Raw genomic sequence first — 22,708 nt, 5'->3', positions numbered from 1 at the left:
CTGAGCCACCCAGGCGCCCCGATCAGCAAAGGAATTTAAGTACATAAATTAACTACAAAATAAAGTATATCTTTAAGTACTACATGAAAGGGAGTAAGTGTGGAAGAATATCAAGAAAACAGAGAAATTTCCTTAATTGAGGAGGGGGAAAAGTACAGGTAGAGCATTAAGGAAGTCTTCATGGAAAAGGCTACTCAGTCTTTTGCAAGGGAAAACTAGTCAGTAGTCTTAATTGGCATATCATAAAATCCATTTAGGAGTTTAAGTACAATTTGCGGGGTTTTTTTTCGGTTCCTGTTAGATAAAAAGATGACTAAGTATCAAGCTCTGTATTTGAAAGATTTCTTAAATTCCGTACATGATATTGTCTTCAAACTATTTTAGGGTCATTATCACATATCCACATATTTGATATAACATTTCAAAGCACGTTAACATCTCAAATTAATCAGGGTTTAGGGTTACATATCTGGCTCACTAATATGAAAAGTCCTAAGAATAAATAAAACAAAAAAAAGTCTATGAACAACCAAACTTTCCAAAGTCTCTTAAGTTCCCTAGATTCTCACTCAGAACTCATGTTATTCCTATTTAGAATATAAACCTCCATTAGGTAATGACACCTTTCATTTATATAACATTCTACTTTTAAAACACTTCTACAATTTAAGATCATTTATATGCATCCATTCATTCAAATATTTATTCAACATATACTTATTGAGCTCCTTCTATGTGTAAGGTATTAGTCTATACAATCAGTGCACAGAAGTTAAAACACAAAGTTCCTGCTCTAGTGGAGTTACTTTATTAAAATAGTGTGAAGTGTGTGTGGGGGGGAGGGGCACAGAAGGAGTCATCAGAAGACAGAAGAAATATAAACACTTTAACTATCCAAAAGTCCATGAACTGGTATCTAATAAATCATAGGGTAATAAACAGTACATACCACAACCACAGGAACTCTGAGAGAACTGTTCCAATAAGGCCATTAATGATAATGCACATCAATACTACTTTATTGGGAAACTCAAAGTCCTCAAATCCAGTATAATGAAGTAAAAAGAAACCTGGCCATAAGAGCAGCAGATTAAACAGACCTACAAAACCTAAATATGTATAAAAGAGACAACAGTTAGTAATTGAGATTTAAATTTTTCAAACTTATAACTCTATAATTAGAAAACATTAGATTTTGCACAAAGGGTTCCAACAGGTTTCCTTAACTGGAACTTGGGTTTCTTTCAGTCAGACGTACAGAGAGCTCAACATAAAAAACTGTACTAGCAACTGGTGGTCACTGAGTCTTCACGGTTCCACTATTCACACTGCATGGAGCAACTACTATGGAATAAACCACTTAATTCAAAAAGAAAGGTCGTTAACCTTAGCTAGTAATAAGTTAGTGTCTTTAAACTTTAAGAAATAACTGGTATATCTGTGTGTATGGATATGCAGCCTAAATTAATTATGAGGAAGTAGAGAGTCTGCTCTCTGATTCAACTCATATTTAAGTTTAAAGCACCTGTGGTATTGCTGGGAATAATGGAGGAAGTTTCCAAACCAGATACATTCTTGGTTCTTGCCTTCCAAGCGCTCATAAGCTAACTGGTGAGATAACATACATACACAAATAGCTCCTCAACATAGGAACTGAGTGCAGACTGACTATCTGTAAAGGAAGGCTGTAACATTTAGTGGTCAAAAGTGTGTGCTCTGCAGTCTGACTGCCCTGAGTTCCAATCCCAGCTCCACCATTCACTAGTACTGTAAATCTTATACAAGATGCGAAACCTCTTCTAAGCCTCAGTTTTCCAATCCATAACTGTAAAATCATATTTAAATAGATTACTTGGAAAATAGATGAAACACTTATAAAATATAGCACAGTACCTGGCATAAAAAGTTAGTAAAGATAAGCTGCTATTATTATTAAGGAAATACAAGGTTACATATTACTAAGTGAATACAAAGACTACAAAGGAAAAATTTACAATTTTATAGTAATTTTTATTGCACTTCCTATACAGTTGAACATCACAGATCCATTAGGTAACTATAGAGCTTTCTTAAGAGAAAGTTAAATTACAGTAAATACATATTTTATATTTGTCGCTAAATAATAAACTAGAATTTAGGATGCCTAGTTAAATCTTAATAGGATTAGAGCATCCACTCCCTATCTGCTGCTGAAGACTTATAGCCAGCCACCCACCGTCTCTGAAGAACTGTCTTGGAGAGCAAACAAGCTTGCCTTTCCCATGAAGTTCCCACCCTCTACAGCCCACAACTAACCCATGAAGGATGCACAAGGCCACTCTCATGGCTGAAATCCTAATGGCTCAAGGCCAGAAGGTCTCTGAGGGGTACCTAGACATTACCTGCTCCTTCACCAGCCCCCTCCACCTCCTGCTCCTGACATGCCATGAACTGGGCCAAACCTCAATTATACATGAGCCCACATGGTTCTTTCCCCTTCTCTATCCTGCTTTTCTTACTCCCTTGTCAGTATTCCCTGCAGATTGCCCCTCAATAAATCACCCATAAGAAATCCCTGTCTCATATCCTGCTTCTGGGATACCCAATTTAAGACATCTAGTGATAAAAATAAAAACAAATAAAATGACACATACAAAAGGGACTCATGACCTGAAAAGCTTACACAACAATAAAAAGTTGTAATTAAAACACCAAAATTTAGGGGGGGCGCCTGGGTGGCTCAGTCGTTAAGCGTCTGCCTTCGGCTCAGGTCATGATCCCAGGGTCCTGGGATCGAGTCCCACATCGGGCTCCCTGCTCGGCGGGAAGCCTGCTTCTCCCTCTCCCACTCCCCTTGCTTGTGTTCCTGCTCTCGCTGTCTCTCTCTCTGTCAAATAAATAAAATCTTAAAAAAAAAACACCACCACCAAAATTTGGCATTACCAAAAACCAAATCTAGTTTGGGGTCCCTGGACTATATCAAGTCTATGGAATCCCACATAAATTAACAACCTTTGGACCTAAAGACAAAGGTCCCAATTGCTTCCACCTATTCTCCAGATCCTTCAGAATCTGGCCTGCATATCCTCCTGTTCTTCCTTAAAGTAAGCCTCCAGTCCGATCACGTAGATCTACACACTGTTCCCCGTTATGCTCTGCTCTATCCCCATGCCTAAAGAACCCTCCACAACCCAATCCTAACTTCTTTTCTAGTCCTGCCTATTGTAAAGCGCACATCAAATCAATACTGTCTTACATCATATATGACGAAGACCAATCAAGTTACATGTCTGTGTCTGTGTGTACTGTAGTAACAGTAAATTGAACAATTTTTCCTGAAAACTGCCAATCTTAAAAAAAAAAAAAACCTCAAAAAATATTAGCATTTCATTCCATTCCAAGTGGAATTTCCTATGACTCTAAAATAAGACATCACTAAAATTACCTTCATATTTAAGGTATATTAATTGAACTCCATACTTAAACTTGAGTGATCACTTGGTCTGGTAGCTTTCCAAATGTTTTGTTTCTGTTAATCTTTAAGTGAAGATATTCAAACTTTTTTTTAGTAGAAAAATCTTTTCTACAAATTATAATGCAAAAGCCCCACAAAACAGAGCTGTTCCAGCTGAAGCAGGCAAGGACTCCAAGAACCAGAACCACACATGCAACTCCACCTCTTCTCACCCCTCCCAGGATCCTCTGCAAATCAGTTTGAAAGCTACTCATCTAGTCCAATTTGCTCATTTTGCAGATGAGTGTGAAATCAATGAAATTAGAACAGCCATATTCCTGGTCTCCTGATTCCCTATTAGCTGCACTTTGAACTTTCATCACCATGCTTTTTTATCTATTGATACTCAGGTATCTTTTGGAAGACATCTACAGATATCCAACAGAGAGCACAAGTTGTTTACTGAGCTGATATCAGGCAAGGAAGAGCTTATAAATCGTATTAGGTATTTTATTTACCAAAATTAAGAACTGATGCCAGAAACTACAATTGGGTAATCTGAAAATCTATATAAGAGTCTATATCTTAAATGCAAATGGAAAGCCTTTAAATGGCCCATGAGTTTTAATGAACAGTATACAGACTAGAAAAGTATTATACATATCATTTGGGAGCAGTTTCTCCAATCCTATGCTTCTAACAATTCAAAAATAGCAAAACGTGTAATACAACAGGTATACTCTCAATGCTTATAATAGCATAATTCTATCATATCAATGAAGAAAATATCTGATTCACAGGCTAAAGACATGAATGCAAAAAAGGCACTAGGAGGAATTTCTTTCTTTACCTCACACTGAGGAAACCAGCATTCCTTCAGAGGTACACAATCATGCAGGGCAAGGTATGAGAAAAACAGAGACTGGACTTCATAATCTCTAAAATCTGACAGTTTTAAAGAATCATAAGGAGAAGGAGAGAAAGGCTTCCTTATTCCCTCCAAAAACAAAACCCTAAGTTAATCATTCAAAGAAAGTGGCCTCACAGGTAAATATATTCTTACCAAAGAACATTGGAATATCCAACTTATCTTCTCTGTCTACTTTTCTCTTAATCATAACAATATAGACAGCATAGAGCATGGCTCCAACAAGAGACCAGATGGAACCTGTAAAAATCAACATGCGTTAACTCATTTGTTCATTAACTCATTCAATACACACTTATTTAAAATCTATGTGTCAGATGTGACTTCAAGAAGTACACAAACATGAAAAGATAAAAGTAGATCCCACCCCTTCCCATGTCCTCCAGGAGTATAGGAAGAAACGAGTGAACAAACCCTTGCAAAAACATCCAATGATCTAGCCAAAAATGCATGTTATAATATTACAACTCATATAAGTAACACTTCGGCCTTTAATTTTGAAATGCTACTTCATATTTTCCCCTACATAAACAATTTGGCACCTGACACTGTCCGGCATAACAGTGTTTCTTTCCATCTCTAAGCCATTGCTTATAGGGTCCTCCCCACTGTGACCTATCATCTTTATTATATATTCCACTACCATCTCCAAGGCCCAGTTAAAGTTCCGCCTTCTGCCACAAAGCATCCTCTTCCTCCTCCACTGAATTTCCATCCTCCTTGTCTTCTATTTTAGACCACTTAATACTTACATGGTTAATTATAGTATTATTTATTCTCTAGTGGTTTCATTTTGTAAATCTCATATAATGATTAAAATCAAGAACTCCTTGAAAACTGCAAACACATTACTTTTTAATGTTCTAAAATATCTAACATAATACAGGGTTTGTAGTATAGGCATAATAAATACTGGTTCTCTTAATGTATTAACTCATTCTCAAAAACATTTCAGTAAGCCTTTAAAAACAGCTGAATTAATGTGCCGTCTGTCAAGTGACCACATTCAATATTTATTATCCAAAAGTCCAATGTTTTATTAAATCTATTTTAAAAAATTATTCTAAAACATTTTCAAAAAACAAAAAGAAAGCCTACCAATAAATTCTCACACATACACAACAAATACATGTTTTGTTTTACATATAACAAGCTGCTCTGGGTGAGAAAGAGGTGATATAGTTCAAGGCATGGCTCACTGGGCAGTGACAAGGGATGGTTTAGAAAGCACCTTTCCATTCAATGAACTTGAAATATCTAAACAAAGTATCCAGAGGGAAGCCATTAAGCTGGGTTCCCTGATTATCTTTGTTATTGTTTAATTTAAACAATGGATCAAAACTGTATGTTCACCATAACAATAAATGTTTCAGGTAAGAAACATGAGTGAATCACAAAATTAGTGGGTGCAAGTATAACAGAAACAGGGTATTTGTATAGTCTCAAAGTATCTCCCCACAAGATGCTTATTACTTACAAAGAAAAAAATTAGTAACTTTACACTGGAGCAACCTGGCAGACACCACCTGAAAATTAACTAGTCACTAGTAACGGGACAATACCACGTGCCTTCTGATATGATGTGTTGATCAGAACACTTCTAATATTACTTCCATGGCATTCTTACCAAAAATACACAACATAAATTTTACCATAAGGAAGTATCAAACAAACCAAAAGTGAGGAACATGCCACAAAACAACCGTATCCTTCAAAAGTGTTAAGGTTATAAAAGACCAACAACAACAACAAAAGACTGAGGGACAGCTCCAGATTAAAGGAAACTAAGGAGATGAAAACTAAAGGCAACAAGTGATGCTGCACCAGAAAAAGAACACGAGTGGGAAAAATTGTGAGATGTGAAAAGGATATACATACAGACTAGATAATTTAATCATAATCAATGTTGGGGTGCCTGGGTAGCTTAGTCGGTTAAATGGTGACTCGATTTCGGCTCAGGTCAGGATCTTAGGGTTGTGAAACTGAGCCCACAATCAGGCTCAGCACTGGGCATGGAGCCTGTCTAAGATTCTCTCCCTCCCTGTCCCTCTGTCCCTCCCCGGGCCCTATCTCTCTCCCTCTCTAAAAAAATATATGTATGTATCTATATTATAATCAGTGTTAATTCCTGACTTATAACCACACTGCAGTTATGTACATGGTTAGCAGAGAATCTGAGTGAAGGTTATATGAGAATTCCGTGAACTATTTTTGAAATTTTTTACATTATTTCCAGAGGAAAAGTTAAAAAAAGACCCCATTAGTGCCCGCCCTCTGTGTGTGCACACACATGCACACTCGCACACAAGGACACAAATAATGACATGCACAAAACTTTCTTGTATACTCTTAACAGAAAGAATGCAGAGACACATACTTACCTATTGTATCTCTTCCAGCAGATTTTTCAGACCCTGACAAGTTCACCAGCACAACACCTCCAATGCTATGGGAATAATAGGATTACTGATGAGCAAAACAATAAACTCCTTAAAAAGGGCTAATAATAAAGATAAAAATTATTTACAAGTGATCTAGACTACTCTCAAAACTGGGGAAAACTACAATTCCCAAAGAATTTAGTGATTTAATTAATATTTAACAGTATTAATGGGACAGTATAAGTGCTATACTTGTATTCATTTCTCACAAAACGTACAAATTACCTTATGAAAAGGTATTATTGCTACTACCATTGCCATTTTACACCTGAGAAAACTAATACACAAACATACAAAGTAACTTGACCAAAATCACATAGCTGGGACTGAAACTTTGCCAGTCTGCGTCTAGGTAAGTATTTTTACCTCCTATGCTACCTACGGCTTTTCAGTTAAGGAAGTAACCAACTTGTCAGCCCTCTTCCAAACTTTTTTTTTGAAGATACATATGGTATATCCATACACACCTAGCAAGAGCACTAACTCTTGCCTACCGATAAAACCTAAATTTAAGCAATAAAACTCTCCTTAAATGTTTAAATGATTAAATTAATTAATTAATGGATGAAAAAAGACTGAATTAAAGATATAGAGAAATCAGAGTATCATTCACTCAACTGTTATTTATTGAAAAAAAAATTTTAAGTTATTATTTATTGAGCTAAGCACTGTGTTACAGCTGCAAACAAAACAGATGTGGTTCCTGTTCTCAGGGAGCTTACGCTATTTCTATGCATCTTGTAATTGTACATATTTTTAAAGCAGATAAAATAGTGTTAATTTTTTTAGAAGCCAGTCTAATTCTTTCACCTATTGATCCAAAAAACTAAGTGACACAGGAGAAGAATATGAAAAAAAATTTTTTTACCTTATGGAATTATATCATAAGTCAAATCTAGTTCTTACATTAAGTATTCATGCCTCTCAATTAAATATTATTAATTTTCTGTTAAGCAATCATTATTTAAATTCAGCTATTATTTATTGAGCACCCACGACATGCCAGAAACTAGAGGTTTCAATTCCATTTAGATCATAATAATCACAATAACTAAATATATTGAGCACCTATTATGCACCAGACACTGTTCCAAGCACTTTTAAAATTTTAACACATTTAATCCTCACAAGAATCCTTTGAGACAAATCTTACTAGTATTCCCAACTTACAGGTGAGGAAACTGTGACACAGAGAGGCAAGAAATTTGCCCCAAATTGCAAAACTAGTAATGATGGAGGCAAGATTGAATTCCAGGTAGTTTAGATGGAGATTAGTAAGTACTCTCTTTGTCTCTTGAAGTGAGACTTTTTAACTTATAAGAAGATTTCCTTCAAGACTGTTGCTATGTCAAATTCTTTTTATACCTCAGAAACTGAATCTCATAGTATAAGGCTATTTCAAAACAAAGTATAAAACAATGTTCAAGATAGTATTAAGAACATGTAATAAATACACAAAAAAATTCTAAGTAATAATTTTTCTAGACCATAGGTCAAGCAAACTTCCTTAAAGGAACAAATAGTAAGTATTTTAGGCTTGCAGACCATATAGTCTCTGTTGCAACTGAACTGTCATTATGGTGCTTAAGTAGCCATAGATAATATACTAACAAGTGAGAGTGGCTATATTCCAATAAAACTTTAAAAAATTAGGAAGCTAGCTCATCTTAGTCCACTGACCCCTGTTCTAGATCTACTTTAATGAACTCTGTCAAAATATTTACAAGTTCAACATTTTATAACTATTTCCTTCTTTTTCAAAACTTTATTAGTATAGTACAAAGTTAAAAATTTGCATGAATTTTGAACAAAGTTGAATAAAACCTCACTTACTTCCCCAATACAAATATGTTTCCCTAATATAAAAATATGTTTGGCTAAAACAATTAGTCAATCATGCAATATAATAAACTTCTAGTGGTCATAAAATCTAAATAGTAACTTAGTTGGTCAACCGGACTACATCTGGAAACTACCATGGTTATATCTATAAAGGAAAAACACATCATAATAAGAGTACCTCAGTCCCCATGATAATCATTTTTAATATACATTCCCTCCAAACTTTAAAACAAGGCTGGAAAGTAGATACTATCATTATTTTCTCACCTAAAAACCCCTCTCAGAGAGTTTAAGTGAACTGACAGAAACAAAGAACAAAGCTCTGATTCAAACCCAGTTCTGACAGCTAAGAAACATTATTCTCTCCATTAAATCATTCCACTACCTTCTCTGATTTCTGATTTTTTCTCAGTAAAAACAACAGCTTTATCAAACCGACACAACTTTTTGGGGTATTGTTGGTAAGCAAAGCCCTAGGCTAGACTGTTGGTGGCACAAATAAGTATAAAACAAGGCCCTGGCGTTTAAAGGTTTATAATCCACAGAAAAGACATGACAAACATACACAAAGTTACATAAAAATAAAAGACTTAAATACAGTTATTGACCATACTGATGTTATACAGTAATGCAAAGTTGCCGAATGATTTATACAGAAAATAACTGAAAGATCACTTGAGGCTGAGCCAATCAGAGAAGACTGCATGTTTGACGTCCAGAAGTAGAAGTAAAACCCAAAACCAAAACAAAAAAGGGAACTTGTTTTAGGAAAAGGAAATAGGAACTTGGAGGTAATGAGGATTAAGTTGCCACATTAAGTTAAATGTAAGCATCAGTACAATACATAGTATTATACCGTCTGTCCTCCCATGAATGGGAGCCAAAGCTGCCTTGGGATCCTTCCAGTTACTCTCCCCAGGAACATTTAGAAAACTAGTTAAGGATGTGACACAGGCTGAGTAGCATGCTATCCATATAAAACCTTTTTTTATCCTCATCTTTCTCTACCTATACAGTATACTATAATATAAACTATCCTATATCACTACCAGAAAAATTTTAAACATCATATTTTTAAACAGAATTAACTAGCTATTATGCTATATTCTTACCTTAAAATTACAGCTAATAGTTTAGAAAGAGTAAATCTATCTCCACTGTTACTTGGAAACATTGCAGCAAGAATTAAGGTAAAAAGTCCTATAAGGAAAAAAGATACATCAGTTTAAAACAGCCTTTAAACTAAAACCATGCTTATTTTAACAATACAGATTAAGTATAGCCCCGTTTACTTTAAACTAATAAGACAGTGAAATTGAGCACTCAGAATAACATTATGACCTCATCATAATCAAGCATGTGTGCTCAAGTTGTTTCTATAGCTTCAAAAATATTTTTCCTCTCCCAGATTTGGAAGGCGATTCAATATTAAAATAAATTATCTTTCATAGGGTAAATTATGGTTCTGAAATAAGCAATTACATTTAGCCAAAGGGTCTAGAAAAAGATCTTCAGAAAGAATGTGAAATGAATGACTATAATACAAAGAACCAGCCTATAAAACCTTAATATGTTGTTATATAAAAATATACCATAAAATAATCAAAGGAATATAAATAGCACAACGCCACAGCATAAAACTACAAATATGATGTAGTTACAATACACTAACGTATATTAGAATGAATGTAATAATTTGTAATAAGATAAAAATGTATGCATATATGTGTGTATATATATACGTGTGTGTGTGTGTATATATATACATATATAAAAGAAAAATAGATTTCAATTTATAATGTAAATTTTGAAGACAAATTTCTTACCAGAAGTTGAGGACAAAATATTAACTATAGCAACTTGTGTGTCTGAAAGTGCTTCTTGATATGACAAATTTGCCAGAAACCACTAAAGAAAAAGAAAACAAAGTGAAACCTAATGAATGACCTGCTTAAATCTGTCATAATTTATAGGCCCCTCCTTTCCCCCCTAAATATTTTATCATAAGAGCTTTTAAAAGTTGCTTTCTATTGAAAAATCACAGACCTAAAAAGAGGGCATTTATAATTAGATCTAAGATCTTTGCTATTCAATTTCCCTTAAGAAATTAACAACGGTTGGTTAAAATTAGCATTCAGTTTTTTAAAAAATGAGAGTAAGACTGCACACCAAATCAACTTTAAAATGCTTTATCCAAACATTTCTAGCATTCTAGTTTATCTAAACCAAATTTAATTTGGGGGAAATTCTCAAATATTAAAATATGTACAGATGAACATAGCATGATGAGAAATCTATTGAACAAGATCATACCTGTGGGGATGGATCAAAATAACAAGCTCTAAAAGGACATAACTGTTTCGGAAATTTAAAAATGTCCAATGAAAAATGTGAATTTGCTGGCTAATTATGATTGTTTCTCTGATTCTCAGTTTGGAGACATAATACAGAGTTCTCATAACTGGATATAATTAAGGGAAGTTTTCCAATTATAAGGATTTTTTTTCTTTTCTTTTGCTCATCTAGGCTAGGACATTCTTATATTCTCAATACTGTGCCTAATACGATTTAATGAAAAAGAAATAACACCTCTTTTTGATGAAGCCTGGTGTGTGTATGTGTATGAGAGGGTTCCAAAATCCATATATTTTCACTGCTATCAGATATTCTAATACATATTACCACAACTCATCCATTTTTCTGTTGATGGATCCTTTTGGACTATTTCAAACAATGCTACTATGAACATTTTACTGCATGTCCCCTGGTGTATATGTGCATGAGTGTCACTAATATATACACTAAGAAGCAGACTGCTGGCTCAATCAAAGTAAATTAACTGCTTATCTAACTGTTTTTGGCATCACTGTTACTTAAACATATTCATATTCCACTGAAGAATAGGGACAGGGACTTAAGACAGGGACATCTCTTGATCTCTCTCAGAACTTGTAGTTAAGTGAGTACTATAATTAGCATTTACACTTCAACGAAGCAACAAAGACATATGATCTTAGAGCACTGCTAGAAGATAGCAGATAACTGAGTTTATTAGACTCCATTTAGTCTACACTGTACCCAAGATGAAAGCCAGAGTAAAACTAGGGCAAAGTGATTTTGACGCCATCTGTAGTCCTCCAACTTCCTAGATAATTTCACTGGACTTTCTAAACAAGAAAATGAGGTAGCAACTGCTAAGATGAGCAATATCAAACATATATGAAGTACTAGAAAAAAGAAGAATATTCTGCTCTTAATTATCTTTTGGAGATCTATCTACAAGACCAGACAATACTTATAGGGTGATAATTAGCTTTCTTGACCCATTTTCCTTACCACTTTAACACATAAATACTGTGCTCATTTTCCAAACAATCTCCACTGGTCTCTGCTAATGCACAATAAAGAAATAAAGACAGATCGTTCAGGTAGCAGCCATTCAAAAATCCTAAGAAATCATCATTAGCTAGAAACTCTTTCTAGAAAGACCTTCCTGTTCTACACCTCTCCCCATTCTCTGGTTCCCAAACCCAAAGCACTCTCATTACAAAAGAAGACCTATCTAAATTACCTTCCAATAAAAATTAACCTTACAATGTTTCCCTTCATTATTCCACAGTTGAGGACAACCACTTACTAATAAATGATCTATCACAAATAATTTATATATTTCATTATTTCATGAGTGGTAAGTTATTTTAAAATTATCATAAAAAATATTCTAGGTAAACACTATATGACCTAAATTATATTCTACAGGGAAAAATTAAAATACCGTAAGCGCTAATGAGACAAAAGATATTCAAGGAGGACTGGCAAATACAGGAATTATTAACTCCCTCTGCCCTGCACTGTACAATACACTAGCCACTAGCCACATGTAGCTACTGAAGAACTGAAATGTGACTAGTCTGAATTGAAATGTTTAGCAACTAAAATTGAAATAAAAACTGAAATTGAAATGAAATGGAAACTAAAACAGAAAATAAAATGCTTAGAATATTTGGTACTAAAAAATATAAACTACCTCATCAATAATTTTTATATTGATAACATATCAAAATATTTTACATATAGTGGGTTAAATAAAAACACAGTATTAAAATTAATTTCACTTGTTTCTCCTGATTTCTTTTAAAATTTTAAAAATGTAATTAATTTTTTTCTAATTGTAGAAAATTAAAAAATACATGTGACACCTGCATTTGAGGCTCATATTATATTTCTATTGAACAGTACTGTTCTAAACCTTATCAAAGCTTATCACTCTTGTTAGGTTTCCAAAAAGCTATATACCTGGACTATACTACTCTTTCTACAGAAATGCCTTTACTAAAGATTAACATAGTTTTCTACTCTTGTAACTTACTGAAGGTTTTTTTTTTTTTTTAAAGACTACTGAAGGTGGAAGCACCCAAGTGCAGACCAACGATGAATAGATAAACAAAATGTGGTATATCCGTACAGTGATATGGTACCTTTAAAAGCGAAGAAAGTTTCTGACACATGCTACAAGGGTGAACCTTGAAGACTTTATGCTGAGATAAGCCAGTCATAAAAGGAAAAACAGTGGGGTGACTGGGTGGCTCAGTCGGTTAAGCGTCTGCCTTCGGCTCAGGTCATGATCCCAGGGTCCTGGGATCCAGCCCCGCTTCGAGGCCCCTGCTCAGGAGAGAGCCTGCTTCTCCCTCTGCCTACTCTACCTGACACCGCCCCCGCCCCCCACTTGTGCATGCTCTCTCTGACAAATAAATAATATCTTAAAAAAAAAAGGAAAAACAGTATATGATTCCATTCACAAGAGGTACTTAAGAGTAGTCAAATTCATAGAGACAGAAAGTAGAATGGTGGTTGTCAGAGGCTGGGGGAGGTGAGAAAGGGGAGTTATTTAATGGATATAGAATTTCAGTTTTGCAGGATGAAAAATGTTCTGTTGATAGGTGGTTGCACAACAGTCTGAATGTACCTAATGCCACTTAACTATACACTTAAAAATGGTTAAAATGAAAAAAAAAAAAGGTTAAAATGGCAAATTTTACAGCATGTATATTTTACCACAATTTTTAAAAGGCTTTTTGTATGCACATATGTATCTGTAAATCAGCACGCTATATGGAATAGTACCTATGTAATGTATTTATGTAACACATTCTCTCAGAGTTGTGAGTTGGGAAAAAAGTTTGTTTTATCTAATGAAGGGAAATATTTCCTTTTAATAGGCAATAAGCTGTGTAATTCAGAAAGTTTTCCTTTTTGCCTTTCCTTTTACCAATTTGCCTGAAGATGAATTGTGTGCTCATTAGAAGTAGCTTTTTTCCTTTAAATCGGACTTCCTGATATAATCATCCCATGCCACAGCCAGCTTCTTTCCACCACACACACACACACACACACACACACTCCCCGTTTAATCTCTTATCTTTCCCCTTTGTTTTTAACTTTTACTATATAGATGCTTTTATTATTCTTCACCTCAAGTGTCATTTGAAAATTAAGTAACATATGATAAATCTTAGTCTTGCCTTACATTCATTTAAAACAAACAGAAAAAATAATTAACAGCATAATCCGAATGTATAAGCCTTTAAATTAATTTTAGTACATATGTAATTATCATAATTCACAATGATTTTTTGATTTGTACTGCTGAATATATTAATCAAGGTATCACTCAACTAGACGTTATTCAGGAAGAGGATGGAGAAAAATGGGCTCTGCAATGAGGCAAAACCGTGAAATAAAAAAATCTTATAATCAGGCTAATGATACTGACATTAGCACTGCACTACCTGGTGTTTAAAAAAGCTCTGTATAAATTTAAATCTTAAAGGCCCATACTAAACAACTTTGGATTAGGCTGCTCCCAATGACATATATGGGAAAGAGCCCCGAAATTCATTATCAAATTCTAAACTTCAGTTTTCACTAATTCAGACAAGTCTAATTCTAGCTTATTCCAAAATAATATTTGCTGTATAATATAATAGAAAAGCTATTAACAATAATACAAGAAATTCTGTAGAAATGTTTACTATGAGTACTTGCTCAAATATCTGACATTTACACAAATTTACTATACAACTACAAAACCACTTATCTGAAAAAATCAATGCATACAGTAAACTCTTATCTGGATATTTACTAGCCTTTGTATATATAATAGTGTAAAATAACTATTAATTATCCTCACCATGAAGCAATGCCAAATTCTGAATATATATATAAAAGTAGTTGTTGTGTTATAGTATTGACTGAATTCTTTGAGGTATGGTAAGTATTTATTGACTTTGATACTCAAAGTCCCCAGTGATGCCAGATAGCTGAGTTTTAAAGTCAATTAAGCAACCTAACAGTGTTATGTTTCAATAGCATACTGCTGGCATGTATATTGTCTTAAAATTCAAATTCTAAACATTTAATAAAGAGAAGACCTACCACGAAGCAAAAAAAAAAGCTAATTTTTGCTACTTGAGTTGCAGTAAGTTTCCCCACAGTTTTGAATAAGGATTCTTGTTCTTTCACAGTAGGATATGACATGCGAGACAACTTAGCTTCCAATGCATGGCTTGATGGAAGCTGCCGAATCTCCATGATATTACTGAACCTTACACGAGACTTTTTGGGAGCTTAAAATGAAAAGCATAATACAAAATCATTAACATGTCCCCTCACATCCAATGAAAGTCACAAGTTTTAATTTACTGATAAATGATAAATGCATATTCTTTAATCCACATATTATCAGACTTGGACAGCAAAGAAAACCAGAGTTATATTATTACCTAGGGCAGTTCTGCTCAAAGAGTTAACAGGAAAAATATTTTCACTATAAAAATGTTTTAAAGGTTTTAAAATGTTCAAACAAGGGTTCCGCAACTGTGTACATACACAACTGTCTAGGTCAGGATTATAGTATGGTTATTATTTTAGCATTTATGGTAAAACTTTTTTTATTTATGAGAATTATGTTCCTGGTCAAGCATGCAGAACATTCCTCTAGAGGTCCATTCTTTACAAGAGAATATTATGGATAAATACTGTGCTTACGCTGAAGCTGATATTCTTTACTCAATTCACAGAACCAACAAAACTCCTATAATTTGCTATTAGGAGTCTCAAATGGCATGGTTGAAGAGGATCTTGTTCATTTAAATATACATATATTATATATATGTATATGTATATATATGTATGACGAAGCTATACATATATACATACATATATGTGTGTATATATATATATATATGATGAAACCATAGAGATTTTTGATATTTGGAAAATTATTTCTGGTTTAAATAAAAACTTCCAGTCAAACATCTGGAAGATTAGAGGCCAAGCCAATACCGCATGGAAAAAAAGAAATGCCGGGTGATTCCAGTCAACCCACAAAATCACTAAGTTTGGGGATGGCTTAAAAGAAGCTAAAATCTCCTCCCATTTCTAAGTTATAAAATTCTAAGTCTTGCTTACTTTCTTCAGTATCAATGTTTGTGTTCTCAGGTTTTTCACTTGGAATATCATGAAATTTCACAGGAACATAAAGAGGTTCACTCTAGAATATAACAAAAACACAAACAAATATAAAAAGCAAGCATAATATCTGATAAACCGGTTGAAATTTAAGTTGATGGCATGTAGACATAAATACCACTCAAAACACAGCTGTTCACCACCATATTTCCCAAATTTTCCCAAAATATATTGGAACAGCACTGGTATATTATATTTAACATTTAGATGTCATAAAAACAGACCTCTTTCTCAAGCTAACAGATTATCTCCAATTCCTTTTCATTTATTCTTTTAACAAATACGTGCTGAGCTTCTACTATGTCAGAAACTGTTCTAGATCCTGGGGATATGAGACTGAAAAAACACAAAAGTCTCTGTCCTCAAGGATCACATAGTTTAAAGGGGAAGGCAGATAATGAAGAGATAATCAAGGTCTAATATGTATATGTATTTGCCAAATTATTTTCTCTTATTACTTAGGATTCAATTAAAGATTAAGATTCCTGAAAACCATTACAGGATTAATAGACAAGAAAAAAACGGCTACCACTTATCAGTTCTTATAATGACAGTCAAACATGTCTTTCTCATTAGTCCTTATAACAACCTCATAAAATGGTATTTAAAAAAACAGAGATAGAAAATAATCAAGTGGTAGACAACAGAATAGCCAGGTTTATCTAACCATGCTCTAAAGTCTGTATTTTTAAGTGGTTCTGAATTCCTCTACTGTTTTTATACATGTTCTTTAACTGATCTATATTTAAGGCACAATTCTCCAACTAAGCTGTTTCTTAAATTAACAGAAAATGTTTTCTATTCAATTGTCTTTTAGCTCTTGGTATAGAACTCTGCCAATGAAAACTATTCAGTAAATGAAGAGGCAACAGGATCTGAAAATAGACACAGTCTCTTTGTTACACTGAACTTTTCATTATAGCATTTGGCCTAGAACAATTTGACATACCCATCTTACTGATAATAGCAAAACTTAGTATTAGAGTAGGTAGAAGAATAGTCTGTCACCTCAACTCTGCCTTCTATCCTGATAAGAGACAAGTGGTATTAATTTTGCTGATTCTTAAGATCCCAGAGAAATGGAAGGACATTTTCTCTAAGCTTCATAAACTCTTTACAGCACCTGGTAACCTACCCTGCATGCAACTATAGTTCTAAAAGCCAGACAAGTAAAAAACTGTACTGGCAATAAGGCCACAAAGCTAATGCTTTATAAACTGATGCTAAACTTTATAGAGTAACTTTAAAATTTTTCTCAGATACAATGCCACATTTGGAACAATACATCTTAAAGAGATGCCTTACTGATGGTCTAAAAAAAAAAAGATTTCTACACACTTTCTTTCACACTAGACTCAAACTAGATTATAAATGCTTACAATAAGTGAATATGTTAATTACTTTACTTGCTCACTACTTATTATCTGTCTCTTTTGCCCTCCCCAAACACACACTCTCACACACTAGAACATAAGCTATATATTTCTAGAGCCTAAAACAAGTGCTTAACACTTAGGGATGCCTGGGTGGTGCAGTTGGTTGAGCATCCAACTCTTGCTTTAGGCTCAGGTCATGATCTCAGGGTCATGAGATGGAGCCCTGCATTGGGCTCTGTGCTCAGTGGGGGGTCTGCTGGAGATTCTCTCTCCCTCTCCCTCTGTTCCTTCTCCTCATGCCCTCTCTCTCTAAAATAAACAAATCTTTACAAAAAAAAAAGTGCTATTAAAAATTTGTTGAAAATATCTGTGGAACAAATGAACAATCTGCTTATATATTCTCAGTATTAAACAAATATATTTGCTTCTAAGTGATTAATAATAATGAACACAAAGTGATGAAGTTGGTAAGAAACAAAGGACAAAGGACTGTCCCTTAGGATTTTCACTCCTTAACCAATGTCCTCTTCCCCTCTCTCCTAGAAGGCTGAACTACTTACTTCTACGTCCCAAGAAATAAAGTACCATATTACAATTCTTATGGCGGGCACCCAATATTAGGATATATCTACATCCTAATATAGTGGTGTTATAGAGCTATTTCAGCCCTTCCTGTCATGGCTCAACTCCACCCATTCCACTCCTGATGAGAAAAAAAGCACTTACCAAAGAACTATTCATACTTGTGTCTGTTGTGCAAGCAGCAAAGTAACCTTCAGCATCTGCAAACTACAAATAGAACATAAAATTTGATTAAATGCATGTTATAAAGTAAGGCTGCTGTCAGCCACACTCAAAGGAATAGAATCTAAAAGCCAGAGTATTATAAGGGTATAATTACTACTAATCATAATAGCACTAAGGCCAAGTATTCAATTATGCAAGGTAGGTATTATCATCTTCATTTTACTGATGAAGAAACAGGCTGAGAGATTTCATCTAAGTAACAGAGACAGGATTAACACCAAAGTCAATCTAAATACAAAATTTATGACCTTTTCACAATACTATTTATTGTAACATTTCAGATTAGAAGGAAAAGGATGGGTGGGTTTGTGAAAAAGAGAAATAACATCTTAGTATTATCATGATCATAGTATTAACATCAAGAACCCCCTAAATGGATCAATGGACTGGACCGCACTTGGAGAACCCTATGCTAGTGCTGTACAACCATGTTTCTATTCACCTATGGCTACCCTACCCTACCCTATTTAAGAGGTTAAATAACTTGCTCAAGGTCACGCAATCAGTAAATGACAGAACAAAATTCAAACACCAGAGCCATGCTCTTAAAGAATTCCCCTAAGTCAATAAGGAGTCAATGTAGAAAAACGAACAAGATATAGACAACTCCAGAAAGAATCCTATTGTGCAACAAATACATTAAAAAACACCGAAAGCATGCAGATTAAACAAAATATCATTGTTCACCTATCAAACTCGTAAACGTTGTGACTGTGGTAAGGATTTGATCTCATGCACTGCTAACAGAGATAAGAATTACAGGTTTTAATTTAGCAATAGGAAGCAAAAGCCTGAAAAATGGCATTATTGTTTTATCCACCAATTATACTTTGGAGATTTATCCAAAGTAAATAACTATAGATGTGTATAAAGATATTCCTATTTACTTATACCAAAAGAAAAAGTGAAAACAATCTAACTGTCAAGGAACTGTTAAATAAAATAGAAAAGATAATAACAGATGTTTATTTATTAGCCTGGAGAGATATTCATGATATATTGTTAAGTAAAAAGTAAAATCAAGTTAGACAATGATATAGACTAAACCTCCTTCTACTCTAATTTTAAATATATGCACATAAGCACATAGCTACAGAGAGTATCAAGTATATATAGTGGTTGCAGAATGGTGAGATTACAGATAGACTATTCTTATTCTTTATTCTTCATGTTACCATAATTTGTCTTCAACAATGAACATGCATCACTACAATTTAAAAAAACTTAACATTAAAAAATGTTCTAGGATACTAAATTACACAGAAAGTTGTTCATGATACACCACTAAGAACAGAAAGCCAACTGTAAAACAGGACATAATGGTATAGTTTCACTTTTGTAAAAATATAAAATAAAAATATACACATGAAAAAGAATGGCAGGATATATGTCAAAATACTCTGGAGTTATTCCTTGAATGGTGGAATTTACTATTTTCTTCTTTTTGTTCCTCTGTATTTCCAAATGTTCAGTAATGTGCATGTAGATATATATACATATAACATACTCCTACATGTAATACTACAATGTATATACATTTCTATAATGTATATGTATTACTTTTACAAAGTAAAAAATGGAAGTGTTCATTAGAAAAGACAAGACGTATACTAGTCTAATGCACAAAAAAAGTACACATAAAAGAAAATAATTAATAGAGAAAGAAAGTATTTGGGAGGAGTGGGAAATGGGAGTTAGTTTGGGTACAGAGTTTCTGTTTGGGATAATGAAATAGTTCTGGAGATGGACGGTGGTGATGGTTGCATAGCAAAGTAAATGTAGTTAATGCCACTGAGCATTTAAAATGTTCACTATATGCCACTATACATTTAAAAATGATTAAAATTGTAAATTTTATGTCATATATACTTTACTACAAGAAAAAAGGCTAAAATGGTAAATCTGATGTTATGTATATTCTATCACAATTTTAAAAGAGGAGAAAAGGAGAAAGAGTGGAAAAGGAAAAGAATTAATATGAGGCCTGCCATTTCTGTCAACACTATCCATCAGCATGTTATGTTACATCAAGGAAAGAGTTTAATTTGGTTAGCCAAACATATGAAAGATGGCCTGAAATAAGCTGTTTTCATTTTAATAAATAAAACCTTGCTTTACTTTATTTCTAACAAGCAACTTTACAAGTATTTAGATGGTACTCATCCAGTATGCAAATGACCAAAGACTCCAGATATTCTTATTCCTCACATTCATCTTCATCTCCACATTAATGATTTGGGCTAGTTCAGTATTTTTAACAACCCAGATGATATTATGAGATAAGGGAAAGAGAGTGATTATGTACCTTTGATTTCTCACAAGATATTTTGATACCAAGTTGATTAAAAGAATAAATTTAAAATTTTGGACAAAAGTAGGTTTCTCTTATATCATGCTAACTTCACTCACTTAACTGAACAACTTAAAATCTGACTATCCTTCAAGAAACTAATAACTTTAAACTTTGAAAAAATAAATCCCCTCTTCAACAAACACTTAAAATTTAAAACTTACAAAAGCAGCATGCTTTCCTCGAAATCCTCTTGTACATTGTTGTCTCCATGGCTTCCAAATAATAAATCCCAAAAGGTATAGGACAAACATAGATGTTTTTGCAAAGGTGCTGAAGAATGGCTTGTTGTACTGAGTAAAAACATACTGTAAAGGAAAAATTTACATAAACTATGAAATGACTTTAAACCTTATTACTTATCTCCAAAAAAATAAGGCTATTACATGATTTTTAACTCTAAGAGGTTCATGTGGCAGGGAAGATCAGAAGAGATTACAAAAATATTTTATACTCATTTCTACAGAATATATTTGCTATATATTATACAAAGGATAATATTCCCAAACAAAGCAGCAACAACTTCCAAAAAAAGTTTTGTTCAACATTCATTAAAAACTTACTATGCAAGAGTACTTGTGCTAGGAGCTAAGGAAAAATAAGATAGCCTTTCCTTTCATATATATATGAAAAGTATACAGCATAATATGCTAAGTACCACAACAAGGGTATACAGGTACCGTGGGATTACCAAAGGGAAACAGACCATTTTGAGGATTGTGGAAGATTCTTAAGAGAAGCTATCCTTGAGCTGCATGTGTAGGGCTGAATAACAGCCAAGAGGAAACAGCATAAAAAAAGACAATGAAGCAGAAAGGCGTATGAATAAAATTGCATGAAGGTTAATGTTGCCAGGAAGTTATATAAAACCTATAATCTTCATTTAACTTAGAATTCATGATTTTTTTGGTTTCCTTAAAAAAAAAAAAGTCCTAGTTATGTACACTGAAAGGCCTAGAAAAAATGACAACCCAGGAGGAATGAGCACCTATAGAATCCAGAAGGTGATCTGTATCGTCTTGCAATTAAAGAAACCATGGGTTCTTAAAGAAATGATCAAATCCAAATAGGGGGCAAGAAAATTACCAGATGAAACTGAGGCATCTTGCACCAAAAAGCAAATAGGATGTTAAAGACTAATAGGGTCATATTGAAAGGATAGTAGAGCCAATTTGAAGAGGCTCCTACTGGTCAAAGATAGTACAGTTTAAGCACCAAAAGGAGTAACTACAATTGTCTGAAACATATGAAATACACAAAAATCCATGAATGTATGATGATACCCTACGGTTACTATTAGAAGTTGCTAAGCAACATTACTCTAAAACAAAGAATCAAGATTTATTCAACGCTTCCTATATGAACCATGTTTCAGGAAAACCAAACAGTAGTAGTGAAAACCTCTCCTTAAAGAATTCAACTAAGGGGTGCCTGGGTGGCTCAGTCGTTGGGCATCTGCCTTTGGCTCAGGTCATGATCCCAGGGTCCTGGGATTGAGCCCCACATCAGGCTCCCTGCTCCGTGGGAAGCCTGCTTCTCTCTCTCCCACTCCCTGATTGTGTTCCCTCTCTCGCTGTGTCTCTGTCAAATAAATACATAAAATCTTAAAAAAAAAAAAAGAATTCAGCTAATAAATGCACAAGGAATGACCCTTAGAAAAAATCATTTTACAACCCCTAATGAAATACTCTATCTGGGCAATAATCATATGGATATTTGACTATTACCTAAAGGTTGATGAGAAACTTTATAGTGCTGAAGTTGGCATCACCCAAAGTAAGACTTGCAGCCATTATGTGCCTCATGTGTTGTCACAGGAAGTACCCAGTACCACCAAGGTATTTTTTCCTAAGAACTGAACCCGAATCAAATCAGGACTTTACACCTAACTACCATTTTATAGGAAATAAGAGAAAAGGAGAAGCAAGTTAAATGACACCCCAAGGAAACAATCAGCCAAATTTAAAATGTGTGTTATGGGGTGAATATGTGTGTCCTCCC

General features: G+C 34.0%; 1 protein-coding gene across 5 annotated transcripts in view; it reads right to left on the bottom strand.

The window, feature by feature from the left end:
* Positions 1 to 22,708, bottom strand: part of SLC35F5 (solute carrier family 35 member F5) — a 96,733-nt gene that overhangs the window by 12,015 nt on the left and 62,010 nt on the right. For 4 of the 5 annotated variants that reach the window (XR_010410119.1, XM_064586435.1, XM_045868982.3 and 1 more), the window contains 9 exons: positions 20,872 to 21,015; positions 18,277 to 18,339; positions 16,115 to 16,196; positions 15,080 to 15,270; positions 10,471 to 10,552; positions 9,757 to 9,844; positions 6,743 to 6,807; positions 4,497 to 4,601; positions 950 to 1,109 (listed from right to left, as the gene is read on the bottom strand). Coding sequence is in view for 4 of the 5 variants with exons in the window: in XM_064586435.1 (XP_064442505.1) it covers positions 950 to 1,109; positions 4,497 to 4,601; positions 6,743 to 6,807; positions 9,757 to 9,844; positions 10,471 to 10,552; positions 15,080 to 15,270; positions 16,115 to 16,196; positions 18,277 to 18,339; positions 20,872 to 21,015 (980 nt within the window). In the remaining variant the exon portion in view is untranslated. The remainder of the gene's footprint in view (positions 1 to 949; positions 1,110 to 4,496; positions 4,602 to 6,742; positions 6,808 to 9,756; positions 9,845 to 10,470; positions 10,553 to 15,079; positions 15,271 to 16,114; positions 16,197 to 18,276; positions 18,340 to 20,871; positions 21,016 to 22,708) is intronic. The other variant, XM_064586436.1, reaches the window with a different exon arrangement.

This window comes from Mirounga angustirostris, unplaced genomic scaffold (genome assembly GCF_029215605.1).
Source record: "Mirounga angustirostris isolate CCGP_5_RB_7025 unplaced genomic scaffold, mMirAng1.0.hap1 SCAF_3, whole genome shotgun sequence".
Taxonomy (NCBI): Eukaryota; Metazoa; Chordata; class Mammalia; order Carnivora; family Phocidae; genus Mirounga; species Mirounga angustirostris.
Note: the sequence above shows the minus strand (reverse complement) of the source record. Positions and strands in the feature narration are given on the sequence as shown.